Consider the following 23,976-nt stretch of genomic DNA (forward strand, 5'->3'; position numbering starts at 1 on the left):
CTCCAGCCAGCTCCAGTCTTCATGTCATTCCAGTGAAATCTTGACTTGTAGCGTCTTCCTCTCTCAAGAACACTTCTGCCACCAGCCAGCCAAATGGAAAATATTCTGCCTTGCCTCGGAGAGAGGGCTTCTGGCGTAACTCTACTGAAATCTGACCGAGAGCTTCTGTCTGTTTCTTTTATCCAAGAGGGAGGAATTGTGGGATATGAGAGAGAGGGATTATGGGTTTTCTCCCATAGTGCTCTCTGGCCCAACGAGCTTCAAGGGAGGTGTGAACTCATTGAACTTAGTTCTACTTAGTACCTTGTTTCAGGTTCTGCCCAAAACATCTTCTTGTAAGATTAGATCAACTCTAATTAGTTAGCAGTTAGTAAGGATTCCAACAATAAAGTTACATGTAATTACTCTGTTAGTAAATAGTGCCTTGCCTCTTTTGTTCCCTATTTTTGTCATAAAGCTAGCATCTTTTTCCTCTCCCAGGACTAGCTTTGTCAGTAAAAGTTTTTTTGAGTGTTCACTTCATAAAAACAATAACATACTTAAGGGCTTAATAAAATATTAATAATTCAACTCCTTTAACAGTAAATAGCTTTTATTTATTTTGAATGAATAAATATGTTTAAAACAACAACCTATGTTTCTATAATTCTAAGGTTACAAAGTATTTACATGTGTATGTGTAAAATATTTTGTCCCCAAAACAACCTTGTGAGATAGGTAGTACTAGCATTATTTCCTTCATTTTGTATATGGGAAAACTGACAGGTTTTTATGAGTATCAAAAGCTAGAATGTAAGAAGAAAAAAATCTAGGACAAAAAGGAATTAGCTTATGATAGAATGATACTTCCAGAAGACATAGTAGGATGTAGAGAAAGCAAAGGATAAGAATTGGGGATAAAGAGATTTGAGCTGAATCTGAGAAAAGGTGGGAGAAGATGGTTTTCACCTTGTAGGTGGGGACTGTAAATAGCTCCAATTAAGAGTGCAGGATGGAATTAGCCAAAGGACAAGGGAAGTATCTGTTGATTTGGGTGATCTTAGAGCAGGACACGAGAGGAGGATCGAAGGTGATGATGACCCAGATGGTCATTTGGTTATGAAGTCCACTCGTTCTGGGCAGCATGAAACTATAGATTAATAATAAATCAATATTTTTGAGAGACACCTATTTTTTTTGAAAGAGACTAATAATGAGCTGGTGAACTACAGAGCCATGACTACAAAGGAAAGAAAGTGGGTCCAGAACAGGTATAATAGACTGAGAAAGCTAGAAAGTTTGGATTTTGATAATGAATGTTACATTTTAGCAAGAGTAAGACTGAGGGAAAGATGACAAGAAATAGAGATTGAATTTAGGGAAATTTCAGAGATCAGTGAGGTAGAAAATTTTCTGGTGATGGTAAAGATGTGAAGGCAGAAACCATTCTAAATTTTCTAATTGTCTTATGAAACAATATGTCAAGACTATATAATCTCAACTCCCTGAAGATGTATTTTCACTGAATTTAGATTTCATATTTTAATTGGTCTTTTATAGAAAGCAACCATAATATATGCCCACTTAAATAATATTTAGGTGTTTTGTTTTAAAAACTAATTGAAGACATTCTGCATTCTGTCAGCCAAAATCTTCTATGTGATAAATTTTTCTTAGAGTTCAGTGGTAGGAAAAAGTTTTCACTTTTAGGCAAACTTGATGATTTTTTAAATCAAACAATAAGAACTGTGTAGTTCATTATGCTCCCCTTTCTGCCTTGGTTGTCAAGAAACTTAATGGTTATTTCAGTGCTCAACTGCTATAAGGAACTTATCCCAGTTGCCTGGTAAAAATCTATTTCTCTGCCCCCTTGAATTGGTTTTGTTCTCTTTTTAAAATTAATTTAAATTGATTTTCATATTACTTTGTTTAATTTCATAAACTTCATCCTTTGGGAAATAGAGTGAGTAACAAATTTAAAAAAATTTTAAGTGCTACAGGAACTTTGAATCATTTGTATGTAAATGAAATATCCCTTTATCATCCCACTGCATTATGGATGTTTGTTTTCTAGACATTTATCCTTTTCTTCTTTGTTATACATTCCAGTTTTCTAGGAAAAAAAGTCTTCCATAATATTCAAGAAAGGTTCTTTTTAGTTGTTCTTTAACATTCTTAACATTCTTCTTATATGCACTTTATTTCTTGATTGCTTCAAGTATTTTTATTGTTACTTTTTAATATCAATTTCTTTAATAGAACATAACAATGAATTTTTATTTTTATAAATGTACCTATATATATTTATCACATATTTGTATTTTATTATTTTTAGAGCTGTATTATAAAACGCTATTGTGAGAAGAGATTTGTGTCCAAATACCTAGCAACGATAGGAATTGACTATGGAGTCACAAAGTGAGTATATTATTTCTTTTAGATTATAAGTTACACAGAAAATCAGAAATCCTGTTTCTTTATACTTAATAGTATAGAATTCACTCTCAAAGCAAGAACCATGATAATATATAATTGAAGAAAATAGGAATAAAGGCAAATATATAGGAATGGTTTAAATTGATAGGTGGAACATTTTTAAAAATTTAATTTCTCTTAATGCAAATGTCTCAACATATTAAAAAATAGAAAGAGAATTGTATGGGAAACTGAATTTTTATTTTATTATGGACAATTTCTTTTCAAAGTATATATTGAATTAAATGCAAGAGTATCAAAACTGCCTTTCTTTCCTATATCTTGTTCAAAACTTGCTTCTTTCTATATACTTCTGTATATTTTTAAATATCTTGTTAATATTTTCTGATATTTTCTTCTTTTTGGGGGGATGGGATGAGGTGGTAAAAGAATCCACTACTCAACTCTTTGCCCCAAAATAAAAGTCCTTCCTTGTAACAAAAAGTATACTGTAGTCAAGTAAAGCAGATTCAGATGGAACTTTTCAAGAAGCCACAGATATCCCCATATGTTATCTTTTCAGCAGGTACATATTTGGTACTTCTGAAGTGCCAAGGCAACTAGATGGCACAATGGATAGAACACCAACCCTGAAGTCAGGAGGTCCTGAGTTCAAATTCAGCCTCAGATACTTAACACATACTAAGTATAAGACTCTGGGCAAATCAATTAACTTCAATTACTTCAAAAAGACAAACCGAAAAAAAAAAAAAAAAAAACCCCAAATGGAATTGCCAAAATATCAAGAGGAAAATTTATAATTTGTTTCTTATTTGATACTTAAAAGTTTCTGATTTCATTGACCCAAGTGCTCCTTTCACAAATACACCAGGCAGTCCCTTAGCATATGATTTTCACGAGTTGCTGTGGCCAAAAAGTATTGATCACGTGATAGCTCACTCTGTGAGCTCAGCTCTCCTGAGTCTTAAGGAACAAACATATGGACTCTATACTTATAAGTACAATGTACTTGATCCATATTTTCTTTTATTTGGTATGACCCAGTAGAACTTGACATATCCTGCAAAATCTTCATAAACCTAGGGTCATCTCCCCAGCCCAAGTGAACAATCCAAAAAAGATTTCAGTAGAAGTTAAAGAATTTTGCTAGGAGAAATGTTCTTTCCCCTTATTTGTTTATAATTCCTATGATCATTTGTGCTTCTTATCTGATAGCCTCCTGTAGAATAAACGTTCTTTAGGATGGAAGCAGCTGAGTGTGATAGAAATAGCATTGACCCTAGAGTAAAGAGATAAGAAGCTACTTGAAAGGATGGATTGTTTCTTTGAGTTTGTATCCCCAGTGTCTAGAACAGTGCCTGGCATTCAGTCAGTGATTTAGAAGTATTGTTTGCTTAGATTTGATTGAGAGGTTAGCTAGAATTATGAGGTCAGGCATTCACTTCACTTCTCTGGGCTTCATGTTTCTTAGTGGGAAAAGAGGGGGCTGCATTGGAAGAATTTTTTTTTTAATTGTGTGCCCCGCAGGTGGGGGGGAGACAAGATACAAAAAAACTATCAAATATGTTTTTTCCATCAGGAAGCAGTAAGGTACAAAAGTACCTGGCAGACAAATAGGGACATGAATAGACCCTGCCAATAGTGCCATGGTGAGCCATTCTGCTTTGTCAACATTTGTACCAGTAGTTTGGGAGGAGAGCATCTGTGTGGTACCATTGATGATGAGTGTAGGGATAGCGTAAGAGAGGCAAACATTTGATTTTGTGTTTATTTTGGAAGTACTTAAGCTTAGCATGCTTTAGTGCTTAAGTGAATCTGTGATAATATTGATTTGGGTCTTTATCTTTCCTGAATGTAGCCCATTATACTTTGTCATATTATACATTTCATATCTGTGTCATCCCACAAGCTGTAAGGTAATAGGAAAAAGAGAAGCTGACAAAGCCAGTGCCAAGGCAGTGTAGGCTATCAGTGCACCCAAGAAATAGCATGTGTAAAGCCTTCAGAGCTCTGTGTCCAGAGGCAGAAAGAGTAGAGGATCTACTCAAAAAGTCTCAGAGTGGTCAGAAAGCCCCAGGGTGAGGACTTTGGCAGTGGGCAGTAATAAGTAGGGTAGCAACATTCAAAGATATCCTTGGTCCAGAGTCTCAGGGTATTGTATCTTATAATGCTAGAGAAGACTCTTAAGATCTAGCAAAATGGCACTTAAAGATCTGGTGGGTGAGGAACTAAACTTGGGGGAGATCATCATAGGAATCCAAGGGACCGACCCAGGATGAGACCAAGCAGAGCCAATTATCCCACTCAGAAATACAGTAGAGCCTGGTTCTTGAACCAAGCCTTAATTTAAGAACTAAAACTTAAGTAAGGAAATCAAAGAAAACATCTACTATTGTAAATATAAAAATCACCCCAAAGAGAAAGTACATCTGCAATAACTCCAGGGAGATAATGAAAGGGGAAAATGGGCTTTCCTTGAGTATTATATCAATATATGGAAGAAATTGAGCAAGATTGTTTTTTAATGAAATAAAAATTTTGAAAAAATTGGAAGGAGAATAAATAGCTTAGAAGAAAAAGTAATCAGCCTTATCCAAGAAATAAATTCCTTGAAAACTATAACAGGCCAAAAAGAAATCAGTGACTTTGAGATAGCAAAAAATATTGGACAAAATCAAAAGATGAAGAAAAACAAAAGAAAGAAAAGGTGAAGTCTTTGATACCAAAAACAACTGACCTGAAAAACTAGTCAAAAAAGAAGTAATTTAAGAATCACTTGAGTCCTTGAAAACCATAACTTAAAAAAAAAAAAGCCTCTCAATGTATTTCAAGGAATCAAAAAAGAAAACTGCCAAATTCTATTAGAACTAGAAGACAACGTGAAAACAGAAAAAAATGCATCTGCCATCTCCTGAATGAAACCCCAAAGGAAAGGCCTCAATTTTCATAGCTAGATGGTGCAGTAGTTAAAGTACTGGAACTGGAGTCAAGAAGACCTGAATTCAAATTTAGCCTTAATAGCTGTGTGATTCTGGGCAAAAACATTTAATTTCAATTTACCTCAGTTTCCTCAACTATAAGATGGAGACAGTGATGACACCTACCTCTCTGGGTTGTTGTGAGAATAAAATGAGATAATATTGTGAAGTACTATATAAACTCTTAACTTTTAATCTAGAGTTGCCACATCAAAGAAAAAATAGTACAAGAATCCAGAAAAATGTATTTCTATACCCTGAAATCCATAGTCAGTGTCATAAATTCTGCTAAAAATAAGAGGAAATTTTGGAATACAACGTTCCAAAGAACAAATGATAGAGACAACACCAAGAATACGATTCTAAAGAGAGAAATGTAGCCTTAACAAATAGAGGACCTTTAAATATTTCTGAAACAAAGACCAGAGTTGTATAGGAACTTTCAAATGCAAACACGAGTCAAAGGAACCTAAGATAAACCTTGAAAAAGGGTACTGAGAGACTTAAAGAAAAGATGAAGTTGAGCATCAGCCTTGAAGTTCCTGAGGAGCATCTGAGTTCAAATGTAACCTCAGACACTTAATACTTTCTAGCTGTGTGACCCTGGGCAAATCACTTAACCCCAGTTGCCTTAGCAAAAACAAAAAAAAAAAAAAGAAAAGAAAAGATGAGGTTTATTGAATATAATGTCAAGTTCTCTACATTTTGGCTCCTGATATCAGTAAGCTGAAAATCACTGCTCTCTCCAAAGTTACCAGTGATTACTTAATTGGCCAAATCCTTTTCTCAGTCATCCTTTTAGACCTCTCTTCAGTTTTTGACATGTCACCTTCTTCATATTGTTATCTATAGGTTACTAAGGCAAAACGATCTCATTTCTCTGTCTCCTTTGTTGGATTTTAACCCAAGTCAGGTCCTTGTCTCCAGGGCTCTGTCCTGGGCTTTCTTATCTCCTTGGTTCTTTCACTTAGTATCTCATTTCTGGATTTGCTTATTTTCTCTGTACTGATGATTCATAAATCTGCTTATCTAGCCCTAACTTCTTTCCTAACTCCCAAACTTGCATTTCTAGTTACCTAGTAGACATCTCAAAATGGGTGTCCCATAGATATCTTAAATTTGACATGTTCAAAATGGAACTCTTTCTTTCCTCCCAAACCCTTCTCTCTTCCTAATTTTCCTATCAAGAGTACCACCATCATCCCAGTTATCCAGTTTTACAACCTAGATATCATATACATCAATTCTTTACTCTCATCCTCCCATATTCAGTTTGTTGCCAAGTCCTTGTGATTTTACTTTTGTAACCCCTTTTTCTGACCCCATCACTACCCTAGTGCAAGCTCTTATGACCTCTGATATGGACAAGGATTGTTTTCCTTGCCCCAAGCTTTTTCCTACTTCAAGTTCCTCTCAGCTGTCAAATTGATATTTCTAAAATGCAGGTCTGACTATACTATCCTTTCATTCAGTAAACTTCAGTGATCCTCTATCACTTCCAGAGTAAAATATAAAGTTCTCTATTTTGACTTTTAAAGTCCTTCATAACCTGACTCTGTCTTACCTATCCAGTCTTCTTATGTTATACTTCCTCCTTATACTCTATGATCCAGTTGCACTGTCAGCCTTGCTGTTCCTCAAATTCAACATTCTATTAACTAACTATGCATGTTTTCCCTGGCTGTCCCCCCATGCTCTTTCTATAGAAAGCCTTTCCCAAGCCCTCTTAATGCTAGTACCTTGTCCCTCTTGATTATCTCACATTTTTCATATTGTTTGTACATAATAATTTAATGGTTACCTTCCCATTTGATTGTGTGTTCCTGGAATACAGGGACTGTGACTGCCTTTTGCATTTTTTGTATTCTCAGTGCTTCACACAGTATTTGCTTCGCATATAAGTAGGAGTTTAATAGATTCTCCTCGACTAATTGATTTTTCAATGTGTTGATAAATTTCACTAAAATTTTTTTCTCTTCCTCTTCTTTCTTTTAAAAAAATTGTTTTGTAACATATGGTCCTCTGTGAAGATGAAAGAGAAGGATTTAATGGTAAATCTGGGCTGTTTATTTTTTAAAAAGATAGATTTTCGTTTGAGGAAGTATCTTGGGATGATGGAAAGCATTGCATAATTTTTCATTGTTATCATGTCTGCTTGTTTGGGTTGTTAACTCTTTCCCAAATTTATCTCATTCCTTCTTTTCTAGTATGCTCTTACCTCAGAATTGCTTTTCTCTATCCTTTGATCCTTTATCATATTTTGACTTAAATTTATGGATTAGTAATAAGTAATAACCTTACTGATTTTAATTCTATTCCACTGTCACTTTTTACTATTTATTTCCTTTTGAATAAGCTACATCTTTTTTTAGTCAACTCTAACTATGAATAACATTCTAGCAAGCCTCAGTAATAACTATGAGATTGAACTTACCTTCTTACATTAAGATTTCTAATTCACTTATTAAGTACAATTACTTGTGCATTTGTGTATAGAGATTTGAGTCTATGAATTTAACTACAGCACTTCTTGGCTATTATCTCATGTGAATTATTGGACCTTTTCACTGATTTTCTTCTCACATTGATCTCTTTGGGGTCTGATTTAGTGGGTATCTGTGGGTAATTTTCTTTATTTAATAATTTTATTCTATTTCATTCAATAGATAATCCAATTCTCTTGCATTTTCAGTTTCAAACCTTCTTGATCCAGATCAGCAAGACTGTAGGCAAATATATATTTCTTCTGGCCCTCATTATACATACATTAGCCATGAATCTGTCATAAACTCTGGTCTCTAATTGCTTCTGCCAGCATAGCCATAGATCTAGAGGGTGGCATAATTCCGCTATCAGAAGAAGGCAGGAACATTTAGGACATCATCAATAGAAGTTCCTTCTTTTAGATCTTAGAATTAATGAGGTCAATACAAATTGTATTAGTGGTCATAATTATTTCAAATTAATGGTATTAAATACCAGTATTACTAATATTATTAAGGATACAATTAAGAGACAACTTCTTTGGCTAATAAATTTCCCAGAGAGCCAGAAAAAGCACATGGTACTTTAGAAAAACGAATTTACTTTTCATTAAATGTTATTCACAAGTATAGATTATTTACCTGATTAATTATTTATCTTAAAGATTTTACTAATAGTTCAGTCTTGATGTTACTTTTGTAAAAGCATGCCTATTTGCATATAGAATACTTTATAAGGGCAAAATATTTGAGGTTTATAATGTATTTTATATGTTCAGTACAATGTCTACTCCACAATCACAAGTGCTTCATAAATCTTAAATGTCGCTGTATTTAAAATATGATAGTTATCTGTCAAATTTAATGAAGAACAATGGTTCTTGGGCTTTCTTGGAAAACAGTTAACATTTGTTTTTCTTTTTAAGAGAAATGTTATATGGTGCATTTTTAAAAAAAATTTTTTCAATTGATGAAAATCCACCTTCTCTCTCTTCCATTTCCTGATTTCCTCCATTCTTGCCACAAAGAAAGAAAAACAATATCCATCTTTAGTCAAACAAAATTAATTTTCCCCTATTGGCCATATCCCAAAACATGTCTCAAAAATGCACTGAATCTAGTAGAAATCCATGAGATAATATCTACTTGAGATTGTATGAGAACTCTGAAATAATCATTGGTCATTGAATTGATCAGAGTTCTAAAGTTTTTTAAGGTGTTTAACTTTACCATAACATTGTCATTGTATAAATTGTTCTCCTAGTTCTGGTTCTGCTCACTTCCTATATTTCTTTTATCTTTTTTGGAGTATAAATCTAATCTGCATGAGAAATGGTTTCATTAGATTGACAGGTATGCACAATTTAATAACTTCTTGAATATGATTCCCAAATTGTTTTCCAAAATCCCTGGACCAGTAACACTTTCACCAAAAGTGCTTTAATTACCTTTTCCCCCCATGGCCTTTCTTACACTTCTCATTTTCTCTTTCTGTCAGCTTTGTCAATCTGATGGATGTGAGGTAAAACCTCATAGAGTTATTTTAATTTGCATTTCTCTAATTATTAGTGACTTAGAGCATTTTTTTCATATGGCTTTTGATAGCTTGCATTTCTTCCTCTGAAAAGTGCCTATTCATATCTTTTAGCTATCAATCCGGGAATGGCTCTTATTACATTCTTATACATTTTAATCAGTTTCCCATGCAATTTAGAAATGAAACCTTTAGCAGAGAAACAAGAAAAAAAATTCCTCAAATTACCTGCTTCTCTTCCATTTTTAGCTTTGTTTGGTTTTGTCCATGCATAAACCTTTAAATTTATGTGATCTAAATTGTTCCTTTTATTCTTTTGATATTGTCTTTGTCTTGTTTGATCATAAACTCTTCCTCTGTCCACAGATTCTGACAGGTAATTTCTTCTTTGATTCTCTGATTTGTTTATCATCATCCTTTATACCAAAGTCATATACTCACTTGGAGCTTCTTTTTGTATATTGTGCAAGATGTTCCATATCCAGAAATATGTACTTTTAAAGATAATTTTGTCTTTTGAAAATGTGTAAGTAGCTAGGAGTGGTGGTACACACCTGAAATCTGTTATTGAGGCTATCAGTTGTAGCTGGTAGATCTCTCTTGAGTTTTTAAATTCTGAACTGTAGCAGGCTAAACTGATTTGGTATCTGCATTAAATTTGGAATTCATTTGTTTACTACCTGGGAATGGGGGAGGCAAGAAGTTGCTTAAGGCAGCACTAACTAGTCAAAGTTCCTGAGTCAATCAGAGGAAGATTGCAAGTAGCCCTTGCATTTCCAGCTCAGGTGATATGATACAGAGGTAGTCTAGACTTAAAAAAAAATTAAAATAATTTTTAAAAGAAAATTTACAAATGACATGCAAATTTGAAGAGCCCTATTAATATTCTATACAAACTTTGGCTTCTTTTGAAATGATTTCCATTTGGACATTTCAGAGTATACATCAAAGACAGAGAAATTAAAGTTAACATCTTTGATATGGCTGGACATCCATTCTTCTATGAGGTAAGAAAAAAAATTTTTATGAAGGTTTATATGCAATATCATGAATGTAGGGTCATTGTTCTTTGTTTTTTTTATTTTTTAGTTAGCCAATAAGTCCTTATTTGGTTTATTATTGTGCTCAATACTTAGGATACTATAGAAAGGCAAAAACATAGTCCCTGCCCTTAAGAAGCTCATATTCTTGTGGAGGAGACAGTATGTAAATAAATAATTGAACATATAATATACAGTGTAACTGGCATATATTCTCCAAGGGATGTTGTTATCATTCAGTTATTTCAGTCATGTCTGACTTCATGTCCTATTTGGGGTTTTCTTGGCAAAGATATAGGAGTAGTTGCCATTTTCTTGTACACCTCATTTTATAGTTGAGGAAATTGAGACAAACAGAATTAAGCAACTTACCCAGGGTCACAAATCTGAGTCCTGATTTGAACTCAGAAAGAGGAACCTTCCTGACTCTAGGCCCAGCATTCTATCTATTCTGCCACATAGCTACTGTAATGCCGCAGAAACTGAGCAAGATAGAGATTAGAGAGTATTTAATAATTTATTAAATGGAGAGATATACTGGGACCAAATGGATCCATGGTTTGGTCCCAGGGCTGAATGAGACTATGGTCTCCAAGAATCCAGCAAATAATGAAAGTTCTCAATGACCTATATACACATGTGGCTCAGACTCATTGGGTAGACTGAGGCGGGGGCGGAGTCAGAGCAGTGGTGTGACCCTCTGGAGATGAGATGACATAATCAGGGGGAGGCATCTGGACATGGGGAGAGGCATCTTGATAAGATGATATCTGACATTCCAATAGTCATTTTTTTCATGACTATGAAATTTTCATGACTATGGATGGGGAGAGGCATTCTGATATTCTAAAATCTAAGATCTTTTATCCTTATCAAATATTCTAATAAAGAGGTAGGGGGAGGTTTTGCAGGACTGAGAAGCAGGGAGACTAGGTCAGGATAATTATGGAAACTGACTGTGGCATAACACTACCTGCTTTCCAAAGGAAGACATTAGAAATAAGGGAATGGGAGATGGGGGAAAGGTCTATTCAAGAATATGGAGTTATTTGAATCTTAAGGGAAGCCAAGAGACAGAGATGAGAAGGAACATTCTTGGCATAAAGGATAGCCAGCGAAAATCAAAGGTGTTTGGAGACCAGCAGTATCTATACTATAAATGTAGACTAGGTAAACCTAAATTATGCTTGTAATTTGTCTTTTGAGCAGTAACCTAACTACATATACTTATTTGTTCAAGTTTTTTATGTCATTTCTTGAAATAGGGTTAATAATAATTGGTTATGTCTTAGGAATCCAGTAATATGAATCATAAATTTCAATCCTTCTTTCATAGCAGAGTGCTAAAATGACCTTTCCTGAGTTCTGCCCTAAGTATTATGTGAATTCTCTCTCAGCAAGAAATTAAAACACTCGTGATTTATCTCCCTTACCCAAATTTTCCAGGTTTATGAGCTCAAAATGACTCTTCCCTCTACCTCCCTTCCTTGGAACATATTCATGGTACATTGAAGAACAGTGTCTCTGGAGTAAGAGATGTATCCAGAAATGTAGATATTTTTTAAAAGATGTAAAAATGGAAGTAATATTATTTAAAATGAAAAATAACCCAGAGAAGGAAAGGAAGGGATCCAGTGTTGCTTGAAGATCACAGTACCTCAAGTGAAAATGTTTGGAAGAGTAAGAAGATGCAAAGATAGTGAGTCTTATAAACCACAATATTATCTAGAATAAGTAAGGGAAGTGCAAAAAAAAACTTACCAGTAAAAGTACAGTATGGCTGGGCTAGGCTGGGCTGGGCAAGGGAAGGAAGATAAGGAGGAATGTTTGAGGGTAGAATTGAGTAGAAGGGGTACTATTTAAATCAAATAAGCCACTACCTAAACTTGATTTAGTGGAGCCATATTGGTGATTTGGGCTGGACTGGGCTGCAATGCTATCTTTTAGAGGAAGTACTTCTATTCCTTTATTATAGCTGTTTTGTTAATCTTTCTGACTATTTACTTAACTCTGCCTCAGTTAGCAATTATAGCCACTGGCATTTATATAGTGCTATAAGATTTGCTTAGCTTTTGCAATACATTTCTGTTGAGCCTTACAACAACCCTATAAAGTGAGAACTAAAAGTATTATCTAAATTTTATAGATGAAGAAGCTGAAAGAGAGTTTAAGTGATGTTTAGGGTCATATAGCTAGGATCATATAACCAATAAAGGGTAGTGGGTGGAATTTGAACCTATATCTTTCTGACTGACCATTTTGCTTTTTAGTTTGTACAAACCTCATATTTCTACATATTCCTAATAATTATTTTTTGGAGCAAAAATAAGATACCATTCTATTTATACAGCACATATCCCTGTGTATAGGTGTCCATTTTATTTAGAATCTTTTCTTATCATTCAAACAACATTCCCTTTATGACCTATAGACAAAGTAGAAATCCAAAGGGACAACAAAAATAAAGTCTTCTCTCAATAATTTCAGAACCCACTTTGTTTTCAGTTTTGTGCTGCTATAATGCCCAGAAGAAGCCATTTCCTAAGACAAGCAATCAAAGGATATGAACAAGTTTAAAAAAAAAATACAAACTATCAATCCAAACAATATAAACAAATAATAATACAAACAAGTTGATTTAATAGCATAAATTTTTAAAAGTTGTTCAAAATCACTAATAATTAGAAATACACAAATTAAAAATATCTATGAGGTCTAGGATATGCCTGTAAAATTAGCAAAAGATAAAAAATGGGAAGGCTTATTGTAGGAGGGACTATTAGAAGAGAGGCACGCTAATCCGGATACTGCAGGTGCAATAGTGAATTTCTAAAGTCATTCTGGAAAAGAATTTGGAATTACATAAGAAAAATTATTAAATTGTTCACTTCCTTTTAATCAAAGATTCCACTATTGAGACCATAATCTAAGAATGCTTCTTAAAAACAAGAAAAGTAAATATTCACAAAAATATTAAGAGCAATATTTATTTTTAAGTTTTTAATGATCTCATTAGCTTTTACATCACCTTAATTCCCACTTCTGTCCCTTCTTCCTCTCTTATCCAGGGATCCATGCTTTGTAACAAATAAAAAAAAGGAGAAAAGTAGTTCAGTAATACCAGCCATAGCAAACATCATGCAATATGCCATGTTCATTGTCTTCTGTCTTTTCAAAGAAAGTAAGGCAGCACTCAGGAGAAGCAGCATTTTCTTAGCTCTTAATTAGTCATTAATAATTACAGTTTTTAGTTTCATGTTTTTGTTCTTTCTTTATATTATCATTTTATATTTTGTTTTTCTGCTTCCACTTATTTCACCAAATGAATTTGTAAACATCCATGCTTTTCTCTTCTTTATATTTGTCATTTCTTATGGTATAATCATATTATGTTACATTCATGTAACTATAGCTTGTTTATCCATTCTCTATTCAATGAATATCTACTTTATTTCCAGTTCTTTACTGCTACAAAATATGCCACCTTTATTTTTTTGTAATAGCAAAAGCTGGAAACAAAATGTTCAATGATTAGAGGACAATTGAACAAAATGAAATGTATTTTCACTCAATTGAGTACCATACAAATGATGGATATGAAACATTCTGAGCAACATGAGAATATTTGTATGAAGTGACACAGACTGAAGAAAGAGCCAAAAGAAAACCCACATTAAAGAGAGTAGTGTTGCAGAATTGAAAAAATCAGTAGAAATTGCTTAAATCCATCACCACCAGAAATCTGTTCTTTGAAGTGATCTAGAGTAGCTAGATCTAGTTAACATTCTTGCCAATGTAGCCCTTGTTCTATGAAACATTTTCTTTCTCAAAAGTCAAAATTACTTCCCTTTTCTGTAGCTGAAATTTGTTCTCACCTAATATATGTCAGGACATAGCACTTGCAGTAATCTTAGCAGCCCTTTACTTGTCCCAGTTTCTGATAGCTTAGATCCCACTGCATACTGATTATTCCTTAACAGTGTCATTATTTCCTAGTAGAGTCTTCTCTCCAATTATCCAAATGACTTACCAAGGGCTTATTTCTGGTCACCTGTTTTATATCTTAGAAAGCCATCTTTAGCATGTCATCCCAAGGGAAAAACTTCCCCACATAATATAGATACCATATTGCTGACCACCCTTCAAATATGCATTCAGTTTGATTAGCTTTAATGAGAGAGTTAGCACTGTCTGACAGATGTTTAACTTTAGATAATTATAACAGGCCAGATTAAATTAACCTGATAAGTATAAATTTTCTCCTCCTTCTCCTGATTTTATTTATAACCTGAAATTCTGTCATCTTTCAGCCTTGTTTTTCTGAACAACAAGATGAAGTAAGCAAACTAAGCTTGGGAATTAAAATGTTTTTTGTTGTTGTTGTTGTTTTTTTTGCCTCAAAATGGCAGAAATGGTACTTTTTGAATCTAGGCCCTTTCCTCTCTTCCTTTCTCTGAAATTTACTGATAAAAATAAGTACTGAATCTGTGGTTTCAGTCATGTAGGAAACTCCTGGATGAGAAAATTCCTTCAGCCTCTTCTTTGCAATTTGCAGTGTTAGAGAGTTACCTAAACTAGAGTACCAACTTTTCAACTTAAGTCTTAGAGCATTGCCAAGGGCATGAGGGATTATTAAGCAGGGTTACACAACTGATATGCTGTCAGAGGTAGGATTTTGAATCAAAGTCATCCTGCCTTTGAGGTGTGCTCTTTATCCACTATTATATGATATCTCACTTAACTTACTGATAATGCTATTAATTTTTTTCTTAAAAAAATTTTATTGCTGCCTTTTATACAAAACCCCCCTAAAAAAGTAGTTAAATTGATTATCTGAAACCAAGACTAGTTGCATTTAACCTAAATTTTAATATTATTTTCATTTGCATCATTATAAACATTGTATCTATTGTCCTCTAGGCTGTTAATTTTCTTTTGCATCAGGACTTACTAGTCTTTTGCTTTTCTCAACTTATCTTCCATCTATGTATTAGTGTAAAGAGTTAAACAACGAGACCATTGGTTACTCTAATGCCATGTTTCATTTCGTGTACATATTCATTTTAGTTATTTATGAAACATGATTGAAGAATACTATACATTTCTTAGATAAAAGTAACTTGGCTATAGTTCATATTTTTGGGATTTTGGAATTTTTTAAAAAGATGTTTTTCCTGTTGTATATCTCTTCTTGTTATTCTGATTGCATTGCTTTTATATGTGCAAAATTTATGAAAAATTTTAGAACAGATGAGAAACCTAAATATATGTCTTTATCTTTTTATAGGTTCGAAATGAATTTTACAAAGACACACAGGGTGTCATCCTGGTTTATGATGTTAGCCAGAAGGACTCTTTTGAGGCTCTTGATAGCTGGCTGGCAGAAATGAAGCAAGAGCTTGGACCTCATGGAAACATGGACAACATTATATTTACAGTCTGCGCCAATAAGGTAATTACATTGTTATTGAACATATCAAAGGATTAGATATAATATTTTGAAGTTCTGGCTTTCAGTTTTGATAACCCATTGGAGAAAAACATTTTATATCAGTAATATATTTTACCAGAGATTTGGCAACATTTTAAGGAATTTGCCAGCATTCTGAACAGAAGGGGAATATTGTTAACAGTGATACTGAGAAGGAATGGGTCCTGAACATCAAGTGCCAAATACTGCACACACTGCTTAATAAACATTGGAGGTTAGTTGTTAACTCTTATAAAATGATTCTTGGAAGTCTCAGTGCTTGGGGCATCAAATGAGGACTGATCATCCCCCCATATAATTGAAAGCCACAGACTCTCTAGTTGGAGAGAGCCTCAGAGACCAGGGCTAGAATATGAATATGGAATATGAATTTGAGCATATCTTCTGAACTAAAAATTGCTGAAAGGGAAGTTTAAGGGAAGTGTGTGAACTTTCACATCTTCTAGGACAGAGGTATCAAAATTGTATCCTCAGGGCAGCATATGGCCTTGAATATTTTCCCAGAGACTTGGAACCAAATTAAAATGTAATTGGGAAAAGATTAACAAATTAAAATACAATAAAATATAATGTTAATTTGTAGTTGTCTAAATCAGTATGCAGTTTCCATTTAACTTTGATATCATTGTTTTAAGGAATCAGAGACAATTTAAAAACAGACTTTTAAGATAGCTGCTGTTGGGAATCTTTTCCATGAAAATATCATGACTTCCTTTATAGCTCACCCTCATCATCTTTATCTCGTGGGATTTCTTGATCTCCTTCAAGAACTCAGCTCAAATTCCACTTCAGTAAGATAACTTTTCTGTTTCAGCTAGCAAATAATGCATAGGTGAAAAATAAGCACAAATGAGGAAATATTTAAAATGAGAACAGAATTAGATAAATTTGAAACTGAAAAAATTACAGAACTGATGAAACTAAAATATAATTCATTGAAAAGACTTAACAAAGACTGATAAAACTTTTGGTATTCTTGATGAGGTTGATGAATCAGGGAACCAAAATATGATGAGGTGAAGTCTAGTTTTTGGAGCTCCCAGTATGGGAACGAAATGGTAAGGTCTAGATTTAGGGAACCAAAATGAGATTAGGGTTTCTGGTGGTCAGGGAGTTAAATGATAAGGTCTAGTGGCAAGTTCGGGGTTCAGGGAACCAAATGGAGAGGTTTGGCTCCCCTGCACTCCCTTGGGATTCGGCACAAGGGTAGGGAGTTTTGGGGAACCCCCTTCTGGCAGCGCAGAGATTCTCTGTAAAGGAATTTACAAACCCGAAAACTTAGATTGATAAAAGAGATTTATTATAGGGATTGGGAACCAAGATTAGTAATCCTAACAGAGAGGCATAGAGTCTCTTTAGAGAAATAGGTGAGGGTAAAGAGAAGGTAACACTGGAAAAGAATATTATTCTAGCAGGCAGAGGTTTCCTTGGCACAGCATGGGATAGCCTAGCATGGCATAGCATGGCATTTTTAGAACCTCTGCAAAGAGAGGATTTTAGATTGGCCCTTTTATAATAGGAACTTTGGTTACAAGCTGAAGGGGGCTAGTGGGTGGAGTCCCAAGTTGGCTCAGCTACTAGCTGGTTTTCAGCTTGAGCCAGAATTTGAATTGAATGAGTTTCTTTAACTGAACCAATCCCACCTAGATAACAGAATGAAACTGTTTGTCTTATTTCCCTCGAGTGGGGTCCCTCACTCCTTCAAGGAGTTTTAAAGTTTCGGGGTCCCTTCTTCATTCTAACTTATATAAGGGCAAAAAAATCAAATTAATTAAATAGAAAATGAACAAAGTGAAATCACAGTTAAACCAAGAGAGGAAAAAAATAATTATCAGAACCTATTATGCACAATTACATAATAGCATTGAAAACAGAAAAGAAGTAGAGAATTATTGTTGGAAAATATAAAACAATTGGACCAAAAAAACATAAAATAGAAATCTTAATCCAATCTCATAAAAGAAAAGAGAACTAGATGCAAAAGGAACTACATAAATAATAATAAAAAAAAAAGTTCTGCTATAGATAGGCTTAAGGAAAAGTTCTATAAGTTTTTTAAATAACAATGCCATTATAATACTCTTTTCCAAATTTTAATAAAAAAGCATTCTAACCAAACTATTTGTGCAATAAACAAAGACCTGATACCAAAAGGGAAAGAAAAAGCACAAAAGGACTATAAACCAATAACATTAATGAATTTTGATTCGAAAATTTTAAATAAAATTCTGTCAGAGTATAGTAGTTGTGTTAAGGAGTCATTTGCTGTGACCATTTTGGATTTACACCATGATGGTAAAACATCAAAGCAGTATAATTATATTAAAATCAAAAACATGCATAGTACTACCAAAGTTAATTTCAGGGTTAATGCTATATTAATAAGATTACCAAGAAAGCTACTTTATAAAGCTAGATAACAAAATAACGCCCATTTGGGAAAACCATATTTTGTTTATTAAATGAAATAATAAAGTTATCAGTGCCATGACAATAAAAATTTTAGACCTCAAACTGTATTATAAAGCAGCAATAGTCAAAATCATTTGATATTGGGTAAAAGGAAAAATTATAAATAATTAGAAACAAAATTATAGACTAATTTCCTTAGCAAAGAGATTATAGCAACTTATCTCCAGGATGTTATGTTATGACCAGGTAGGATTTATACCGGGCAGGAATGCAGGGCTAGTTCAATATCAGAAAAACTATCCACATAATTGGCCATTTCAATAACCAAACTAACAGAAATCATATGATAATCTCATATGCAGAAAAGGCATTTGACAAAAATACAACATCCATTCCAAATAAACACACTAGCTAGCACAAAAATAAATAGAGTTTTCCTTAAAATGATCAATAACATCTATCTAACATCATCTGCAAGCATTATATGTAACAGGGATAAACTAGAAGCATTCCCAGTAAGATCAAGGGGGAAACAAGATTGCCTATTATCACCAGTATTATTCAGTATTGTACTAGAAATGTTAGCTTTAGCAATAAGAGAAGAAAAAAGAAATTAAAGTAATTATAGAGTAAATAATGAGTAAACAAAATAATCACTTTGCAGATGTGATGATTATATGATATATGATATGATATATGATGATATACTTAGAGAGTCAACTAATAAACTACTTGAAGCAATTAACAACTTTACCAAAGTTGTAGCTTATAAAATAAGCCCACATAAATCATCTATATGTTACCAACAAAGTCCAACCACAAGAGAGAGAGAAATCCCATTTAAAATAACTGTAGATAATATAAAATATTTGGGAATCTACCTGCCAAGGTAAAGCCAGGAACTATTTGAACACAATTACAAAACACGTTTCACATAAATAAAGTTAGATCTAAATAATTGGAAGAATATTAAGTGCTGATGAGTAGGCCAAACCAATATAATAAAAATATCAATTCTGCCTAAATTAATCTACTTATTCAGTTCCATAACAATCAAACTGCCAAGAAATTACTTAGAGTTAGAAAAAAGAATAATAAAATTCATCTAGAAGAATAAAAAGTAAAGAATATCTAGGGAATTAATTTAAAAATGCAAAAGGAGGTGTCCTACCTAGACATAGGTGGTGATCATAATGTAGTGGTCATCAGAACCATTTGGTACTATCTAAGAAATAAAATAGTGAACCAGTGGAATAGGTTAAGTTCATGAGACATAATAGTCAATGACGTTAGTAATCTTTGTGTTTGACTCTAGCTTCTGGGATAAGAACTCATTATTTGATAAAAATTGCTGGAAATTTTGGAATTCTGGAAAACAGTATGACAGAAATTATGCATTCTAACTTCTAACATCCTATACCAAGATAAGGTCAAAATGGATTCATAATTTAGACATAAAAGGTGATACTATAAGCAAATTAGGAAAACAAGGGATAGCTTACCTCTCAGATATATGGAGAAGGGAGGAAATGGCCAAAGAAGAACTAGAACACATTATGAAATGCAAAATGGATAATTTTGATTAAAAGGTGGTGTACAAACAAAACCAGTGCAGCCAAGATTAGAAGGGAAGCAAAAAGCTGGGGGAAAAAATTTTTATATCCATTGTTTCTGATAAAGTCCTCATTTCTAAAATATATAGAACTGACTCGAATTTATAAGAATATAAGCCATTCTCCAATTGATAAATGGTCAAAGGATATGAACAGACAATTTTCAGATAAAGAAATCAGAACCATTTCTAGTCACATGAAAGGGTGCTCTTAGTCACTATTGATCAGGGAAATGCAAATTAAGATAATTCTGAGGTACCATTTCATACATCTTAGATTGACTAAAATTATAGAAAAAGATTATGATAAATGTTGGAGAGGATGTGGGAAAACTGGAAAACTAATACATTGTTGGTGGACTTGTGAATTGATCTAAACATTCTAGAGAACAATTTGGAATCATACCTAAGGTCTGTCAAACTGTGTATACCCTTTGATCCTTTAGGGTCTCTACTGGGGATGTATCCAAAAGAGATCATAAAAAAGGGAAAAGGACCCACATGTGCAAAAATGTTTGTAGCAGCCCTTTTTATAGTGGCAAGGAACTGGAAATCGAATGGAGGCCCATCAATTGGGAATGGCTGAGTGATTATAATATAGGAATGCATTGGATTATTATTCTGTAAGAAATGATGAGCAGGCTAATTTCAGAAAAGCCTGGAAAGACTTGCATGAATTGATGCTAAGTGAAGTGAGTAGAACCAAGAGAACATTGAACATAGCAACAAGATTATGTAATGATCAACTGTGATGGTTCTTTTCAACAATAATTCAAGGCAATTTGAATAGACTTGGGATAGAAAGAGCCATCTGCATCCAGAGAGAGAATTATGGATACTGAATGTGGATCAAAGCATAATATATTCACTTTTTTTGTTGTTGTTAGTTTACTTGTTATTTTTTCTTTTTTTCTTTTCTTTTTTTATCTTTCACTTTTTGATCTGATTTTTATTGTGCAGCATGAAGGATATGGAATGTTTGGAAGAATTGCCCACATTTAACCTATATTGGATTGCTTGTTGTCTTTGTGGGAGGGTGGGAGGGAGAAAAATTTGGAGCACAAGATTTTGCAATGGTGAATGTTGAAAACTATCTTTGCATGTATTTGGAAAACTAAAAATCTATTAAAAATTAAAATAAATTACTTAAGAACACTCTATTTGGTAACTACTAGGAAAACTGGAGAGCAGTCTGGCAAAATTAGATTTAGATCAACATTTTAAATACATTCTATAACAAATGGAGACACAATTTAAATATTGAATTTTTCATACCATTAAAAAAATTAGGAGAGAAATAGATCATATACTTCTTCCTGCTCTGAATAGGAAATTATTTTTTAACCAAATGAAAGAGAAAAGAAAGTATGAAAGTTAAAATAGATAATTTTGGTTACATGAAAATCTATACAAACAAATGGATTTGGAATCAAAAGGGAAAACATTAAATGGGGAAAAATTTTATTTTCAAATTTCTCAGATAAAAGTTTGTTATCTTACGTAGAGACAACTAATAGAAATATAGTCAATCAAAAGCTATCTCTAATAGATAAATAATTAAAGGATATAAATAAACAGTTCTCAAAAGAATTACAAATTATTAATAATCATATTAAAAATAGTCTAAATCTCTAATAATAAAACAAATGCAAAAGCAGTTGTAAGGCTACACCTCAAATTCAGCTTATTGGCAAAGATGATAAAAGATAAAAACAGTCAGTTTTGGAGGGCTTGACAATGACCAAAAAAAATATGGTACTAAAGGAGAAATGGGAGCAAACACCTACCCCCATTCTTTTGCAGAAATCTAAAATCCATAGGCACGTACTTTGCTTAATGATTTAATCATTTTTACTGTATTTTAGAAAACATTGTAATATGGTATGACTCACTGAAAAAAGAAAGAGAAAATCATGGGGAAATTTTAAGTAATATAAAAACAAAAGACAAATGAAAATATATTTTCTTCTAAATTACTTTTGTATTTAAATTCCTCACAGGTAACAAAATAGATAGCTTCGTCTTATTTAATATCAAGCAAAATAATAGATTCTCATCAAGTATACCTCTCGGCCCTCTTTTCTTGCCTTGGTCTGTGTGGCTCTACTTTTTAGGTTCTTAACTAAACCCTGCTACACAATCAAGAACTACCTCTCTGGGTCCAGTTTCTCAGAATGCTATCTTCTTTAGGAGGGTTTTGCCTTGGGAAGCCTTGACAAGGTCTTTTTGCTCAGTGAATTCTTTAGTGGTGACTCATTTTTTTGGACGGGGTATGTGATGGTTGGCCCTCTCCCCCTCTGTCTTCCTTCTCCCTTCCCCCCACCAACTCTCTTCTCATTGTAGTACAAGTAGGGTGTTAAGATCTGGAAAGTTTCAGTTTATGTCTATTTCATTGGCTCGGTCTGGCCATTGATACCCATTGGTGTCTGGGCCTTGGTGTATAACTATTTCATAATTATCAGGGTTCATGAAAGGTCAGATGTGAATTCTCATGTTTTGAATCAGCCAGACAATGCATTTGTTCCTCTGGAGGTACTCTTCACACAGAAAATCGTGAAGTTGGAGCAGCAGCTCTCTCTCCAGCATCTCATTTCCATGCATGTTTCCAACATACTTAAATTTTGGCTCCTAGAGCTCATGCATTCCAGAGAAGTCACTGAATTCCAGGGTGTAGAGATATCTTCCCTTGATGCTGTGACAAATGCTATAAATTTTAATGATGTGGAAGCACTTGTTATATATTTTGTATAAGGTCTTCATGAGATCATCATAACAATGATGTTGAAATGTCACAGAAGCCATTCCACCCACTAGCAAAAGGAGCTTGAAAAGAGCTGACACCACTTCTGACATTTTCCTGGGCCTTTTTCTTTAGAAATACCCTCATTTTCTCCAGCTCTGATTTTTCTTCCCATAAGAATACAGGGACACCCAAGTCATTTTTCTCCTGGAGAAAATACTGAAGAAAAGTATATCTTTAAAATCAAAATAAAGACAAATTAAATATATATATATATATATATATATATATATGTATATATATATATATAATATATATATATATATATATATATGTGGGAAGGGGCAGCCAGGTGGCACAGTGGATAGAACACCAGTCCTGAAGTCAGTAGGACCTGAGTTCATATCTGGCCTCAGACACTTAACATTGCCTAGCTGTGTGACTTTGAGCAAGTCACTTAACCCCAATTGCCTCAGAAGGAAAAAAAAAAAAAAGAAAGCAAAAAAAAAAAAGATGGGAAGACAGAACAGAGGAGAAAATGGAAAGAAAGAAACTGAAAATCCTTAAGACAATATTCTGATCTATAAGCATTTAGGAGATATTAGAATAAAACTAAAAACTAAAAACTAAAATAGAGGAGGATTCTGGAAAGATGGGAGTAGTTCAGTAAATTTCAAGCTTTCCAGATTTTCCTCGCAAACAACCAATTTGTTTCTCGGGGTGAATATAGTCTGGTGAAAAATCCAAAAGACTTAGGATAGAATAGGGGTCCTTCTGGTACAACCCAAAAAGACCTAAGAAAAACCTTAGGCCAGAGATTAACCTGTGTAAAGTGTAAACACCTCTAGGCTAGCTCTGCAGGAGCTTAGCCTGTCATACTTGTGGAGCTCAGGAAGACTGAGTGAACCTCTGCTGATTAAGAACACCAGCCCAGTGCAGAGATGAGACCCTAGGCAGGAAGGGGCCAGCACACACAGTAACTGCCAAGGCAGTGAGGCCGGCACTTGCAGGAAGGACGATTTTTGATTTGGGATTCCAGATCAGAGGGGAGAGCTGAAGTGAACCTAGAGGCACATCCACTCTTTCCACTGTTGGAGGTACTTATATTAATACTTCTTATTAGACTTCAGGGCTGATGCTCTATCCATTACACCACCTAGCTGCCCCCAAAGATCAGTTTCAAGGAACTTAAAATGGACTAACTGTTTATGTTTGTTACATGGAAATGTTACTATATGTTTAAGATTGATATCAGCAGTTGGGTAGTTCAG

General features: G+C 33.8%; 1 protein-coding gene across 1 annotated transcript in view; it reads left to right on the forward strand.

The window, feature by feature from the left end:
• The window catches only part of DNAJC27 (DnaJ heat shock protein family (Hsp40) member C27), a 54,789-nt gene that overhangs the window by 13,631 nt on the left and 17,182 nt on the right, over nt 1-23,976 (forward strand). The window contains exons 2-4 of the mRNA XM_051976357.1: nt 2,315-2,397; nt 10,348-10,417; nt 15,738-15,902. Of these exons, the coding sequence (XP_051832317.1) occupies nt 2,315-2,397; nt 10,348-10,417; nt 15,738-15,902 (318 nt within the window). The remainder of the gene's footprint in view (nt 1-2,314; nt 2,398-10,347; nt 10,418-15,737; nt 15,903-23,976) is intronic.

The sequence above is a fragment of the Antechinus flavipes genome, chromosome 2 (genome assembly GCF_016432865.1).
Source record: "Antechinus flavipes isolate AdamAnt ecotype Samford, QLD, Australia chromosome 2, AdamAnt_v2, whole genome shotgun sequence".
NCBI classification, from domain to species: domain Eukaryota; kingdom Metazoa; phylum Chordata; class Mammalia; order Dasyuromorphia; family Dasyuridae; genus Antechinus; species Antechinus flavipes.